The sequence below is a fragment of the Pteropus alecto genome, unplaced genomic scaffold (genome assembly GCF_000325575.1).
Source record: "Pteropus alecto unplaced genomic scaffold, ASM32557v1 scaffold146, whole genome shotgun sequence".
Lineage (NCBI taxonomy): Eukaryota > Metazoa > Chordata > Mammalia > Chiroptera > Pteropodidae > Pteropus > Pteropus alecto.
In genome coordinates this window covers 6,182,542-6,198,886 of record NW_006442107.1, presented here as the reverse complement: position 1 = coordinate 6,198,886, position 16,345 = coordinate 6,182,542, and the positions used below count along the sequence as shown (strand labels likewise).

Sequence of the window (16,345 nt, the reverse complement as noted above, 5' to 3'; positions counted from 1 at the left end):
GTCCTGGCTTCATATCTTTGGAATTTCTTTCTACCTCATGTACCTTGGTGAGCACCCCCTTCCTATGTCCATCCCTTAATGACTGGCATTTATCTCGGTCCTGTTCTAGGCCCCCTTCGCTCCACGGGATGACCTTTACCTTCCCACTTATTGCTGAGGACTTAGGAAATCTGTATTTCCTCTCTGACCTGAGATTTAGAACAGTACCTCCAATTCCCTGTTGGACATCTCAGAGGCATGTCATCATCATGTCCTAAGCAACCACCCTCAGCTAGTCATTGATACACTGAATGGCATTGTAACTATCCAGTTACCTAAATCAGAAACCTAGACATCATTTTTTACTACTTGTGTTCTTTTCTTTGATTTCCAACATTATTAACGCTCTGTACATACACACACACAGAATATTCCCCATTTTGTTTCTTCTCTAGTTCAGCCATAATCATTTCTCACCCAGGAAACTACAGCAGTCAAGTTGTTTTCTTTGCCTGTAGGATTCTTTGCTCTGCTGTTAGTTCCATTTCTGTACTCCAAAAGGAAATTTTTAAAAATAGAAAACCTGATAATGTCACTTTTCTACTTAAATCCCTTAGTGACTTTCTACTTCTCAAGGTCAGGTCCAGACTCACAATGATCTGACCTCTACTGAGTTTGCCACCCTCATTTCTCTTTTTCCTACCATTACTCAAGATCTCACCAAACTTTTGTACCTTAAAGCAGCGGTCCCCACCCTTTTTGGCACCAGGGACCAGAGGTCCTATGAGAATCTAATGCCTGATGATCTGAGGTGGACCTGAGGCACTGATGCTAGTACTGAGGAGTGGCTGCAAATACAGATGAAGCTTTGCTTGCTCACCTGCCCGCCCGCCTGTCCTCTGCTCACCTCCTGCTATGCGGACTGGTTCCTAACAGGCCTGGGGGTTGGGGACCCCTGCCCTAAAGGGTAACACAGTGTTCTTTATGCTCCTTCCCCTCACCTGTGCCTACTCTTCTCTGAGAGCTCCGCTTCTTTGGTTATCCTTAAGTCTGGGAAATAACCTCTTCTAATGTACTTTTCCAAGGCACTCTTTACCTCCCTATTGAGCAGTTTTCAAGCCATAGTGCAATGAACTGCTTTTTATTATCCCTGAATATATTACAAGCATGTTGAGGGTAGAGATTGTGCCTGGCTTGTTCCCCATAGTATTCCTAGCACTTAGCACAGTACATAGCATGTCATAAACAAGTGTTGTAGGAACAAATACATGAAGCAGACGGTTATAGTTGCACAAAGCAAGGCTGTTGGAAATACTGAATGTGGACACAGTGAAGGTTGAAAAAGATTGTCAATTTGTGTTCCTTCCTAGAGGTACAGTAGTATACAAGACAATAGTGATAACTACAGCATTGAAATAGAAATTGGATAAAAGACTTGGCCACAAGCAAGGTATTGGAGTCAGAGCAAGAATCTAGATTTACAAAATGTAGACTTAACCAAACTCCATTTAAGTAGCCACCATAGATTTAACAAAACTGGGTTTTATCTAGTGTGTTATTTGTATGCTTGTAGGGTTCAAAGATGTATGCCCATTGCCAGTGCCACATAGAATCCTATCTAGATTATTCTTTAATACAGAAGGTTAACAAGCTCATGCAGACTAATATAATCTCAAGCACCAGTTGTATCTGGAATCCATTTTAAGCTTTTTTAATCTGTTTTCTCATATATGCATTATTTTCAATAGAAAAAAGTAAAAATAATATTAAAGAATTGTAAAAAAGACCCATAATTATATTCAAACTTGATTACTTTTCGCAGCTTTTACCTAGCAGGTACGTATATTTTAGTGTTACTGTGTGATACTTACATGTTCATACACTTCCCTCAGTTTCTGCATAGCACTGTAGTGACTATCTTTGGGCATCATAACATGATGCTTTAAGTTTTTCCTTTAGGCTGAATTGTCAGGGGTGAGATTACGGGGTCAGATGATATAAAAAGGCTTGTAAGGCTTTTGCTTTGGGAATACCTATAACTTTCAGAAGAGTTACACTAAAAGTTGACAAGAGTGTGAAAGTACAAGGTTTCTCAATAACCTTGAAGCATTGGAATGAATGAGTTGAGGGGGAAGGGAGAGTTGTATGTGCATAAAATCTTACTGGCATTGGTTTAGTTCATATGAGGTGTCACAAAGGATTTTTAAATATGGAGAAAGAATTTTGTATCAGATGACAATATATTTAAATAAAAATGCCCTTTAAGAGGTAAATGAAAATTTGTACTGGTTGCAACTCTGTAAAAGCCCCAGTGCCACAAACTGTTTTGCTTTTCCAGAATCATGTGGTTTGTGTCTGTCTAATGAGAACTGTCAGCAACATACAGGTTATGTTTTAGTTGCTCAGAGCAAAAATTGTGATCTTCCCTTTTTCGTGTAGTTTGGGGTCAGATTTTGTCAACTCTGCATTCCTCTAGAGAAAATTGTTAAATTTGTTTAAAATTTAGAGAAAATTATTAAATCTTTCACAAAGCATCCCAGTATAAATATGATTAGTGATTACTTCTCTTTACTCCGTTTATGCGTTTGTGGTTTTCCGGTAGAATTTTGTTCTATTAACATGATAAGCAGTAGAGAACTCCATTGCCCTCGAAATGGTGACAGAACTTATATGGATCATTTAAAGACTGCAATTGAATGCAAAAAGCATTATAGAATAAAATATGGAGTGTTATCACTGTTTATATATATCTATATTTAGATACACATACTTAACCGAAGTACTCCAGGTTTTTTTCTCCTAAGGAATATTGGAGAGTAAGACTGGGAGTTCTTACTTTTATGTACTTCCATGTTGTTTGAACATTTTTTTCTTTTAGCTTTGAGCATGCATTCTGTTTAATTTTTTAAAAACTTTTTTTTTTTTTTTTTTAGTAGAACACTGCCTCGGCTCGTTTGAAATGGGTAACAGTTTCACTGTGGCAGGCTCTCACAAGGCCATTCTATTTCTGTGATAAACCTGGATGAAAAATCTGTCAATGAGTTGCTTCTGCTGCTTGTGAGACAAAATGTTGTGCTCATTTTTACCCCCTTCTCTCTCAGGTCATTTGGATCCAGGATTCCTAGCAAGTGATAAGACATCTGTTGGCAATGTACCACTCAATGAAGAAATTAATATTGCCTCTTCAGATAGTGAAGTGGAGATTGTGGGAGTTCAGGAACATGCAAGGTAGGATATTAATTGGCGTATTCTGATATTTTGAATTGTGGATATTATTTTAACCAGAAGACAAGTAAAAAGAAAATGGTAGGCCTCATAGTATGGCTGGCATGAATGGGAGCTATCTCTTAGCATCCTTTACCTTAAGAAACACTTTTTGATTAGACGTGATATGAGTTTCAAAATATGTTGCATATTGTCTTATATCAAGAAAATCTCAACTGTACGTGTATGTGAACTAGAACTAGAACTTATGCTTTTCTTGTCTAGATTGCTTGACAGACTTTTCTTTTAGTTATCACTGTACTTTTTCACTCTTGTTCATATTTTCTTGCCTTTCACTTTATCCTGAAGTACATTGGCAGCAAATAGTGGGAAAATATGCATCTGATATACCTCTTCGGTTTATTTCCTAGAGCACCTCTCCTTGTCTTTCATTAAAACTTATAAGTTACTTTGGTCTGCTTCTAGCACAGTGTATTTCTAGTGATATTCATGTCACTTGGGATTCCTGTATCTTAGGATAAAAGGAAAGCTACAGGGCATCCAATTAGTATTATTATGTATTGTAGTATTATGAAAATAATTAATGAAGTTTGGCATTTTTAAGGTAGAGGTCAGCAAACTATAGCTCACTGGCCAAATCTGACCTGCTGTGTGTTTTATGGATCTTGAGCTAAGAATGGTTTTTACATTTTTAAATGGTTTTGGGTCGGGGGGCGGGGGCAGGCATGGAGAGGAGTCAAAAAAAGAATGATGTTTTGTGACATGAAAATTATCTGAAATTCAAATAAAATTTATCCGTAAATTAAGTTTTATTGGAACTGAGCCATGCTTGTTTGTTTATATATTGTCTGTGGCTGGTTTTGCACTCCAGTGGCATAGTTGAGAAGTTTAAACAGACACCTTAAGGCCCTCAAAAACCTAAGATATCTACTGTCTAGCCCTTTGCAGAAAAAATTTACTGGCTCTTGCTTTAAGATATGTTTCTAAGAATTGGTTGCAGCCCTCTCAGAGATATTCCTGAAGAACCTTTAACACACTCATGTTGATAAAAAAACAAAAATTTAGACTTTGGAAAGTCCATACTCTATATAGCAAACAACTTTTCTCCTATGTCACTAGAGTTAAGTTGTGGTTTTCTGATATCCTCAGTGTCTTCATTACCTTGCTCTTAGATAAGCTTTTACTCTTTGATTAGCAAGGTAATGAAACATTCACCAGCATTTCTTCCGTTGATGTAAAATTAAGAGTTTAGGAGTGGAGAGTTGGGGCAAAATACACATGTACATAAATTGAGGGTACTTTTTTCTAATGAAAACTGACTCTGAGAGAATTTTTCAATTAAATACTTGGGACTTTAAAGATATAGAGTTAAGTCATAGTTTGAGGTGTCATCTCCCCCAGAGGAGCCAGTTCTCTTTATCAGAATTAGTATCTCCTAGCACTTCATTCTCTGTCCTATATTGATATCATAAATATGCCTGTATGACTGCTGCCTTTTTTTTTTTTGGTAACAATTATTTCCCCTATTCTAGTGGGAAGGAATTTTCATTCTTTCATCATTTTTATTTTAAATCTCATTCTTTTTTCTGTTTTAATAAAAAACTTTTTTCTATTAAGTTCTCTTCCATTTTGCTATCTGTTGCCTTCAAGCTGACTTATCTATTAGATGAACAAAGAACTCCTGATTTCTTCCTTTGCCTCAGCATATGTCTGTCCTTAGTTTATTTCACCATTGTTCCTTATAATATAGAAAACATTATCCTTTTAAGCCCGTCAGGATATTATAGTACTTTTTATGCTATACAGACTCCCTACTATAAAACTTACCTTGCCTATTGACAGATTGATGTAGGTAAATTATCTTCAATTGTGTCAGGAGCACATTATCCATTCACCAACTTCCTCTTGTTATAATTCAAATTTTAATTCACTGTTACTTATGTGTTCCTACTTAAGTAGGAAAGAGTAGGTAATAACCTGTGTTATTTACCTGATCTCTTATTCTCCTGAGACATATCACTTGGTCCAGTTCTCTGTTAACTCCTACCAGCTCCCCTCTTTACTATTTTTTTATGCCTAGAAATATTATAGAATTAGCTACCTTTCTTTTCAGCTTCTTTGTTCAACTTTTCTTCCATCATTAAATCTTTTGCTTCATTTTCAACCAATACTTTTGGTATCGGGAGTTAAAATTATCATCATAGTTTCACTAAGACTTGGAAATTAAAATCTGAGTCCCTCCTCACTTCCAACACACAACACACAAATTATCTCCAATATACCCTTCTTTGGACTTGTTAAGTCTTTTATCCAGATTGTCATTTTGCTCTCTAGATGTGTTTGTTCCACTCTTGTACTGAGCTGACTACATTTTAAATGACTTCTTGTAACATTACTTTCAAGGACTTCTTCTTACAGGCTCTGAAGCATAAAGATTAGTTTTATTCTGATCCTTTGGTTTGAATCCTGGGGAAATCCTGTCTTGGAGGTGACAAATCCATTCTGAAATCTCACTGGCGGTTAACGTGTCCATACAATGGAATGTAGAATTAACAGATCCTCTTGGAATACTTTGAATTGAGTCTTGTAGCATTTTGAGGGGATCTGTTATTTTGGTCTTTGGGTCTAGGACTGAGTAGAGTCTCACTTACACTTCTCTGCCTTTCTTGAAAATTTTTCAGCAGTTTTCTTTAGAAGACGCCTGATAATCTTTCAAACATTGAGATAAAAAACTGAGGCAAAGGGGAGAGGCTTTCTTGTTGGTTACTTCAGAATTGCCCCATTTGGCTGCTTGTATCTCATCTGGAATTTATTTCTTTTACAGGTCTAGGGTTGCAGTTATGAAGTATTGATGGGCTTCTGGCAGGGTTATCGCTTGGAAAAAGGTTTTAGGTTTTGATCCACGTCTTTTTGTTCTAATTTGATTTGCATGCATAGATGTTTTGTTTGGATTTAGTTATCCTTTTTTTTTTTCTTTTGATAATCTACCTTTTGTGGGCTTTCTGGGAGTTTTTACAAATTCAGACGTGGTTTTTGACTTCTCTGGGGTTGTGTTTGCTTTGACTTGTGTTGGGTGCCATTTTCTATATTTAGAATCATTTTAGTTGAGTTTTACACTCACTAATTCTAGTTGTGATGTGCTTTTTTTTTCTTTTGATAACAGTTTTTCTTTTCTTGCATGTTAATATCTTTCTCTTCTCTTTTACTTTAGATTTTGATGTGTTCACTTAGCTTCTGTGTTTCTTATAGTCACAGACTAGAAAGCATGCTTTCTGAACTAATGATTGAATGCATCTTTTATGGCTGCTTTGTATTGCTGTGATGAGCTCTTGACCAAAATGTTGTCATTTCCAGATGTTAATTGTTGGACAGTCCAGTTCCACAAAATGTTCTTTGCCAATGATTGGAGACTTTGCCAGCATCTCCAGTTCTTCTGTGCCACTTAATTTTGCTAGAAGTTTTAATTTATAACCTCCATGCCAATATTTTTCTTTGTTCTTGAACCTTTTTCTCTTCTTCTACCAGCCTCATTGGATGAATCCATATAGTACAGTCCTTTCTGTCATGGAACTGTGTCAGAACAGTTTTTTTTGGTGGTACCTATTCTCCGGAGCTTTTGTGATAATCAAACCCTTACTTCATTTAGCTGTAGTCTTTGGTCCTGTGGGTCATTGGTGTTAATGTTGGCTCATCCCTCAGTAAAAGAATTGATGCTTTTGCATTTAAGACGTAGTTGCTTCCTAGAATCAATTGCTAATGTTAATCCTAAAAAAAGCAAGGGAGACAGACCAGTATTTTCCTAAAGCCACAAGGATTCATTTTATTCTTAGTTAGGAAAAATAAGTAGGAATGTTATCTAAGAGGTCACCTTCAGGGTCTGTAAATGAGAGCAAAAATGATTAATTTTTAATGCTGTTTTCTTAGAATAGTAAGTTAACTGTATCAAAAGCTGACCATCAGAGCCTGCCCTCTTTTGTGTTTTTTTTCTTTTTCCATTGTGAAGTTTCTTCTCTATTGATTTCAGTGTATGAAGAGCAGAGATTATCCTATCAAAAGTTAATTGTTTATAAAGTGTTTTTTTGTTTGTTTGTTTTTTGAAAAATGAGGCCTTAGCATATTCTTGGTTATAAGACTCAAAATATGATGCTGGGTTGTGTTTTATACCTGTAGGCAGTCATACGCAGATGTGAGAGCAAAACCTATATCTTCTAGAATTGGATTGGACCAATTAAAAAAATAGCTGAGTATGTTCCTACCCTGTATCTTTCATAATGCAGAAAAAGGATATGTGGTAATACGTCAAAGTATGTGCTTTATGTTAGTTGCCTTACAAAATTTTGAGCCTTTCACATTTTTCCTTTTAGGGCATCCCTATAGGGCTTATAATAATTGCGGTTCCATTTCCTCCTGAACATTTTTTTCTTATCTGTCTGGTATAAGTTATTCTGTAACGTACACCATCTTATAAAATAATTGAAATGTCTTTCCAGCACCCTTTTGTTATACTAGCTTGAACTTTTTCCCCTGTACTTAAAATGTGTTAAAAGCCTCTTTCTATCCTCATCCATCTTCTAGCTATCATATATACAAAATGGTTCAGGTCATTAAATCATAAAAAATTTTTGAATGTTTTATTGGCTCATGCACAGAAAGGTCATAAATGTACACTTTAATTTTTGCAGACTGTTCATACCAAAGTAACCAGTCCTCAGATCAAAAAATAGAACAGAAGTCCCCTTTATACCACCTTTCAGTCACAACCTTCTCTTGCCTCGTCCCTTGTAACTGCTATTCTGACTTCTAATGGGGAAGTTTTGCCTGTGTTGTTCAAAATCTTAAAAAGTCACTGATGACCTTAGAATCCCCTTTGACAATCCTGACATACGGCCCAGCAGTTGCTTGAACCTTTAAAAGGTAGTTCACTCCATTTTGTAGTGCCATAATTGTGTAGTAATGATTATCCAAAGCTTACCTTCCTGGAATTGATAAGTGGTTCTTATTCTGCTTTCTAGATCTCTATACAAGGCAGAGTAGCCACCTTCTGTGGTGATTCTCTCTTCTTTGGGAAATGCCCTTTCCACTTGCAGTTAACAAGGGCCTGGAAAGGTTTTGACTAAAGATGGAATCATCACATTCTCCAGAGAATCTAAAAATTTGAACTAGGAGAGACTGCGAGAGTTGAGGCTTGAGTCAGGCCTGCTTGTTCTATCATGTTCTTTGAGGTGCCTCTATGTCTTTCCAATAAATCTTTTTTGCTTAAAGTAACCCAAGTTGGTGTCTGGTAACTGGAACCATTTGTAACAACTTCAGAAGTAATCTAATTTAGATAGTTGAAGAAGTGCCTCATTTCCTTATTCTTTTCTCTCCTTCAGCCACTCCTTAGTAATAAATATGGTCTCTAAACCTCTCACTCTCCTATTCTGGACACTTTCTAGAATCTGCTTTGCTGTTTATTGACTGAAAGTCAAATATAGTATAGTGCTTCAGGTATAGTCTAAAGAAGTCATAATTATTTAGTGGAACATAAACTCTCCAGTGGAGACTGGATTTTGTTCCAGTTCTATGTTTAACTTACTTAAGACCCTATGTTTAACTGGGCACTTGTCTTTTGGCCTTGGTTTTTTTTTCCTTCTATAAAACGAACAGATTGGATCAGATGTTTTTAAAGTAACTACCTGAAATTACATTGTATGATTACTTTGGGAGCAGTGCAGAGTAACAATTGGAACTAAATGCCTCTTTTACTTCAGAGATGTTTCTAGAAATTCTCTCAAAGAGTGCGTTGACTCTCTGTAGCCATTCATTCCCTGAATCCCTCCTGAATTTTGTAGCCAGCTGTACTTCAATTAGTACTTGTACAGATGAGCTTTTGAACTGTCGAAGAACTTTATATTTTTAAGTTGTTAGCCTGGGCCTGTCTTTGCACTCTGCTGACTCTGTGCTTGCCTTACCTAATTTAATATGCACATTTGTAAAGTGACAGTATGATGTTGTGGATAGCATTGGACCTGAAATCAGATCTGGCTTGGGGTTCCTTGGCCTTACCTCTTTCTTTGCCCATGTGAGCCTGGGCAAGTCATGTAACCCCTTTCCATATTGATAGAGTAGGTAATAACTCCCACGTCTACCTTATAGGTTTGCTGGGAGTGTTGAGGTGAACCTGCTTAATGAATTTAGTATTCTGTTGCCATCAGTCATCAAAACCATTTCTATAAATGTTGAATGGACTCCTTTGGCTGACATTCTTCTAAGACTATGGGATCACTTAATCTAAGTATACTTAATGGGTTGGACAGAGTTGGATTAGATTTTGGATTTTATGTCCCTTAATTTAATGCTTTTTACTACATTTGAAAATGTAGTAACCCCTGGGTTAGTAGCTACTAAACTTATTTCTGAACAGATGACAGGCCTCTGATACTGTAACAAATCTACATTCTGGCCCCATGGGATCTGTTTTTCAGCACCTCACCTCTCTTGGTAAGGCAGCTGTTTACAGGCTAGCCTTTGTAAGAGCAGGGCCTCTTTGCAGGAGCTTAAGGTCTTTGGGGGGCAGTTCTGCAACTGAACTGTTTCCATTGTTATCCTAATCATCTTTTGAACTTGGTGATGCAGGTAGTATTGAATCAAAGCTGAAATTCTCAAGTGATCCAGCATCATTCGTTCTACATAGGTTGTCAGAACAGCTGCTCAGGATTCACTGTACTAGTTTATGTGACTAGAATTCTGCCACTTGTCACTTCTCACTTAGGCTACATAAGGACTTGCCAGTAATTTAGATGTAAGGACATAAGTAGCATTGATAGCTTGAGCTGCCTGCCTTCCTTTCATTTGCATCAAAACTTACTCAGTTCATACTGGAGGCTCACAGCCTTATCATTTGACCGGAATGTGAAATTCAATATGTCAGTGTTTCTGAAACAATTTTCTTCCAGTGAACTCTTGGCGAGATTTGTTAGCAAGGCAGTTCTGTGCCTCTGATAAGAGTACTTTTAGGGAGTCTAAACTGAGTGTTTGTTACTTTTAGAGAATCTCACTTGAGCCTTGTTACTTTGACTGAGCTAAAACATGACTGGTTCTGATGAACTAGCCAAGTGTTTCTGTTGTGACCCTCAAGACGAGGAAAATTGATCCTTATGTGTGACCTAGTACTTACAGACCTTTAGAAACCTAATCTGTAAAAGGCTATTACTGTTACTGCCTTTGAAGGTATTATTACCAAATATGGCATAGAACTTATTTTAAGAACAAGTTTTACCTATATTTCTTACCGTTTCATTTGTTTGGACCAAGATTGTTTGGGCATCTTAATTTTTCTCTGGATTTATATGGTGCCTTGTCCTGAAGATTCAGAGGTTTAAATGAGTTCAGAGAAACATTATCTTATCCATTTGTTGGTAGCAGACCTAGACGTAACTCAGGAGTTTCTGTCTGGGACAAGACTCTTGACCTTTTTTAGGCTAAATTGAGAGGAGAAGGAGGGAGACAGACAGACATGGAAGGAGGAAAAAGGGAAGGATATTGGTTGTTGGTTTCATGAACTTGCATAATAGATTGATCTTAATAAAAGTATTGATCAGTACTCATGAAGCTATGTTGCCTTCTCTCTTTCCTGTGGTATGGTTAGCCATGCTTTTGCTCTTTTCAATTGCAGGTGTGTCCATCCTCGAGGAGGTGTGATTCAGAGTGTTTCTTCATGGAAGCATGGCTCAGGCACGCCGTATGTTAGCAACCGGCAAGCACAGTCATGGACTGCTGTGACTCCCCAGCAGACTTGGGCTTCACCCGCAGAAGTTGTTGACCTTACCTTGGATGAGGATAGCAGACGTAAATACCTACTGTAATACAATGTCACTGTGTTTCCTCTGCACTGTTCCCTTCCACTTCCTCTTCCTCCTCTTTGTGACATGGAAGTTCATTGTCATAGCTTCAGCCTCAGAAGCTGTTTGTGGCATTTGTATAATCAAAACTCATGGGAAATTGCTCCCCCTCTTTTTTTTTTTTTTTTTTTTTTTTTAATTAAAAGAAGTCACTTAGGAAAATAACTTATCACAGAGAAAAGAATTTCTTCTTTCCCTCAGTAGGAATATGAGAATGAAAAATATAATTAGACAACTTCATTTTACTTGGTGACCTTTAATCTTAGGAAGCTCTGCCTTCCCTTTAGAGTAATATTTTAATTACCAGGTGAAATGGATTTCAGTTTTTGCATCTTATATTTATTTTTTCTGTGTAATAAAATTAATATCTAGACTTGACCACTGTCAACCCACCCATTGGCACTCCCACCTTAGGGCATTTGCACACATATTAGTCAGGTCCTTATTGGCACCTAGTAAGGCATGTGCATTTGGAAACCTGTCCTTAAAAATAGAGGACAGAAGTATTACTATTCTTTTAGCTTTAGTCTTCTGCCTTCTTTCCTGACTTTGCTCCTGGCTGACTTCCTACAACACATATAATTGACATGCCCCTTTGTGTTTATAAATATTGCTGAGGTGACTTAGTTGGTCTCCTTGTTGCAATGATTCAGAACTCTTTGGAAAATGTCTCCTTTTGGGGCCGAGGCATTTCGATACATACCCATCCTGAGGTTTTTCTGAGCGTGTGAAGAGAATATTGAGAGATCTATAGAAAAATCCCCCTCAACTTTTTTTCCTGGTTTATGCAAATAGCAGGAGAAAATAAAAACATGTTACTTAGGTAGAATATAAAGAGTTGTGTGGCTTTTAAGGCTATGGGCACTTGCAAATATGAGAGGAAAGTGCCTTTTATCAGAACTGGTCTCTCCATGAAGGATGTATGTGCAACAACTGTTCAACACTCGAGCTGAAGTTGACCAGATGCTATATTTGGGTATTTTTCTCCCCTACCTTCTAAAAGTGGAAAAACCAAAATAAACCGTAAGAAACCAGATGCAAAGCACATTAATGGCACAGTATCTAAAAGGAATCGCAAAAGGTGGTAGGAGCTTCAGGGAATTCAGGAAATGCCAGTGTTGGAGTTTGTGGCATTAGTTACTACCTTTTTTCCTATGACATGTAGTTACTAGTGAATTATTTTACAAGCAATACCTAGAGTTAGAACACTGTACTGTGCACAAGGAGGAGTGAAGTAATATTGGCTTAGAAGACCTCACCTTTTGTTTTTCCACAGTTTTTGTTTGCTTTTGGGGTCTTTTTGTTTCTATTTTTACCATTTAATATTGCTGAAGCCCTTTGTCTCCCTCCCCAAATGCCTTGGTGGCTCTTCCTTATTATAAGAGCATGAGAGCTACCGTTTTTAGTTTTCATACAGCGGACACATATTTACCAAGTGTCTATCCTGCATAAGGCACTGTGCAGGCTGGGTGCTGTAGGGCCACTGAGACGAGTGACACCCACTGCGTGCGCATGCATCAGAGTCTGCCTGGCTCCACCTGCTTGGCCTTTTCTTCTGTGTTTTAAAAAGACTCGTTTATTCCTTTACCCTTCTTCCTGCTGCTTTAGTTCTTCATACATCTCTTCCATGAGAGTGTATTCAAGCATGCATTCTTTGATCTCTGATAGTATCTTATTTGATCTGGCGTCTGTTCTTCGTCAACTTTTAATTTTTCTGTCAATCTGCTTTTAATAGATCAGGCTTTTAAAAGATCATGAACCTCCAGTTTTAGCACCTCATATCTCAGATCTCTCACATGGCACAGTCTAAACAAAAACCAAAGACCCAGAGGCCAGAGCGAAATAGGACCGTCTGCAAATTCACTACTGGTGTATCCTTGGACCTTTACATTTTACTTTAGGATTAATTTATTGAATTTTACTGTTACACATTGTTTTTGACTTGAATTAAAATGCTAGACAAAGCAGAAATGTACAATTTCTGGTCTGTGTTTTCCAGGAAAATCATTGGGAAAAGAATAGAATGGTTATATGACTTGAAGTTTTTGCAGCTTATTTTGTCTTCAGTATCAGGGCAGAGCCCCGTTTTAAAGAATGTTTTTGCATTACCTACTCTTTTGTTAACAGTATGTTTGTCCAGTTCGATACAGCAGGTGATTTCTCATAACATACATTCTTTAGCCCCTAATAGTCATCCTGTAAAGAGAATTCTTTTTGATGTGCTGTGTGCACTGTGGATTGGGAGCAGAGTGAAGCTGTAACTACGCTGTTTTCTGGCCTTTTGCTTTTATATCAGGTTGTACTTTGTCCTCACCTATCCCTGTTACAGCACCCTGACATACCGACTTAATGCACCAGAACAGGGATTTAGAAATTAACATGCAAAGAGGGACGGGGAAGGGACGGTAGAGACAGTCAGCTTTTTCTCCTACTTGGTTGGAACTTTTCCGCCCACTAGCTATGGAGAAACTATGTTCCAACTCTTCTTTCATTGCCAGATCTGGTAGAGTGGTGATGCGATTTCTGGCAAGGTATAAATGATAAAATTCTGTGATAAACAACTCCTGTGACATTTGAAATTTCTTTTAAGGGGATCTTTTTAAACCAAAGTTTTGCATTTGGTAGCATAAATACTTCTTTATGCTTCACAAGACATTGTTCAGAATAACATCTCTATTAAATGATGCACTTGGGTCACAGATTGGTTCATGGCACTAATTTGGTTAAGTCTCCCCTCCCCCCAATTTGAAACCACAGAGCAGGAACCTAGCTATTGCATCATCCTGACTGCTCTGTAACATGTAATTGCTGCTCGCCAGTAGTTGTCTTTTCTTTTTGATGGAAGGGGCCAGACTGAATGGACTCCATTATTCTTTACAATTGAGCATCCCATAAACTCTGTTTTTATTATTATCAATAATGTATATGAACCGTCTGATTTTCTAATTTTAGTGAATTGTTCATTGTTACTTTTAGCAGATTAGCACCAATAGGTAACTTAAAAATGAACGTTGCCTGCTTTTTTTGTACTATGTCACAAAGTTATTGAAAAAGCTGGGGACACCATTTTGTCTTTTAGTTTAAAAGTTCGTTTTGTTTTTTTTTTTCATTAAGGCGAAGAGCCCCTAATCCTTGTTTTCCGGTATGTGTATGATGTGACTTCCATGTATATATAAAAATGATTGCGCCCTAACCAAACTTCCTCAGATTGTGCACTGTTTGTTTAAAATAATCACGTATTTTAGTCCAATGCTGTTGTATTTTTTCATTTTATTTAAAACACTACGTACTTATTCTTTTAACAAGTTTTAAAGGGTAGTGATCTTTAAAAAAAAATCACTGGATAACTAGGAAATATTTTTGTTGTTTTGTTTTTTTAAAAGAGTACAAAGGTCATTGAAGCCTTTTGCTCCACTTACCGTGAAAATGAAATGTTAGCCATTGTATGGCTAGGAACCAGTGCACTTGGTGGCTAACAGATCTGCTGTTGCTGGAGTGTGAGTGTGGAATCGATGCAGTGACGACAAATCATTGCTTAGAATTAATGTTTTAAAATGTGCAACTCTAGTTTTTAAGACAAAATTTGGTTCTTTACATTCATTATTTGGTTTTTGTTTCCATTTAGTATTTAATGGTCTTTGGAGAAAAAAAATAATAAAACAGAGTGTTATATATATATTTTTTGGTGCAAGATAAGATTTTCTGTTTTTTGAAATAAGTCTGTAGCATAAAGGTTAAACTATTTTAAGACAAAAATAAAATAGAGTGTATTTAAACAATGATAATTTCTGAGGATTTTTTTTCTATCTGCTTCAGTTAATTAGATGGTGCCTGGAGCAGCTCCCAAGTTAGCTTTTGGATGTGAAAATGGATTATATTTGTTAATACATCTTATTGTTATAAGATTCCAGATTTTTCCAAGCAATAAGCTGTATCCTGCTCCCAAAATATTTTGCAAGTTGCCTTTGGTGTGTTAGATCTAGTAAAAATAGCTTCACATTGGCTTTCCTGTAATCCCCACCTCCCTTTCCTGCTAGGACCAGTGAGATTTCCAAGAGGGCTGAAGGCTCCCTAGGGCTAGGCACCTTTGTTGCTGGAAACAAAATTCAGCAGACAGTTAACTTCCCAGAGGCCAGTGCACCAGGGTAAGACGCAGGGACTGCATGCACTTTGCACGTGGTTGAACACTGAAGCAAATATAGGGTGCTTCAAAAATAGTCTAACTTTTCCTCTAATTTGGTTCTAGTTTCAGATTTTTTTATTTGCTTATTAAAATTATAGGAACTACCATATTAACATCTTGAGTTTTGTAACTATCTTCGGGTAAAGGAGAGTGAGGAACCTGGGAGAGCGAGGCCTGTATTTATTAAAACATCCACTCCTGGATCTCTTAATGTTTCTCAAGAATTTTTGGTTCTGTTTGCACTGGAAAGAGATCTGTTAACAATTAAGAAGTGTTTTCAGGTTTTTGAAATAGTTCTTCTACACTATCTTGTATCTGAGACCTAGATGTATTAACCATATGCGATACCTCTTTTTTGGGCTTGAGAAGTAAATTGTTTACCTAAGGTCTTGCTTTTGAACCCTTTTGCCCTTGGATGCTGCTTTAGAAGAATAGACAAGGCAAATAAAGTGATATCTGGGTAGTATTTAATCTCATTTTGGCTTCTTCCTTCTAGTCTTTGCTGACTTTTGGCTTTGCCTTCCCTTATTCGTATGTTTTTCACAGTATATGACAGCTATTTATAACTTTAGTCCAAACAGAGAAAAATTATAGATAAATCTTTACCAAATATATAAATATCTTTTCAGCTCCAATTTTGCAACCAAAGTGAATTGCCTCTAGGTTTTGTTTTAACCATGTTTCTGATCTAGGAAGGAATGATCCTCTTAGGCCATTTGTAGGTATGATTTTATTTACTTGCTTGACTCCATGTTTGAGAACACTGATTCAGAGAATTAGAGAAGGTCTTGAGCTACAGTAGAGCTTTGGCTGGGTGAATCTTCCTGGAGCAAAAAAAGGCATTTGTAAATACTGGAAGGAGCAGTGAGCTCAGAAAAAGTTGCAAGTGATGATCACTAACTAACCTCATAGAGATGCAGAGAGATCATCTATTCGCCCAACAGAGATTCTGACACTGTCGGATCAGTTCAGCTGCCATTGTGCTACTCTTCAGGTGGCAGGCCTTCTAGTTGGAGAGACTTTAGGCAGCAAGGATCTCTGTGTGTGATGAGAAGTCACTGTTTCTTTCTGCTAAGTC

General features: G+C 37.2%; 1 protein-coding gene across 6 annotated transcripts in view; it reads left to right on the top strand.

Moving 5' to 3' along the window:
* The window catches only part of CUNH18orf25 (chromosome unknown C18orf25 homolog), a 62,771-nt gene extending 47,902 nt beyond the window's left edge, over window positions 1-14,869 (top strand). For all 6 annotated transcript variants that reach the window (XM_015595743.2, XM_015595742.2, XM_015595741.2 and 3 more), the window contains 2 exons: window positions 3,081-3,207; window positions 10,859-14,869. In XM_015595743.2, coding sequence (XP_015451229.1) covers window positions 3,081-3,207; window positions 10,859-11,048 — 317 coding nt within the window. In that variant the 3' untranslated portion in view covers window positions 11,049-14,869. The remainder of the gene's footprint in view (window positions 1-3,080; window positions 3,208-10,858) is intronic.
* Window positions 14,870-16,345: the final 1,476 nt, after the last annotated feature.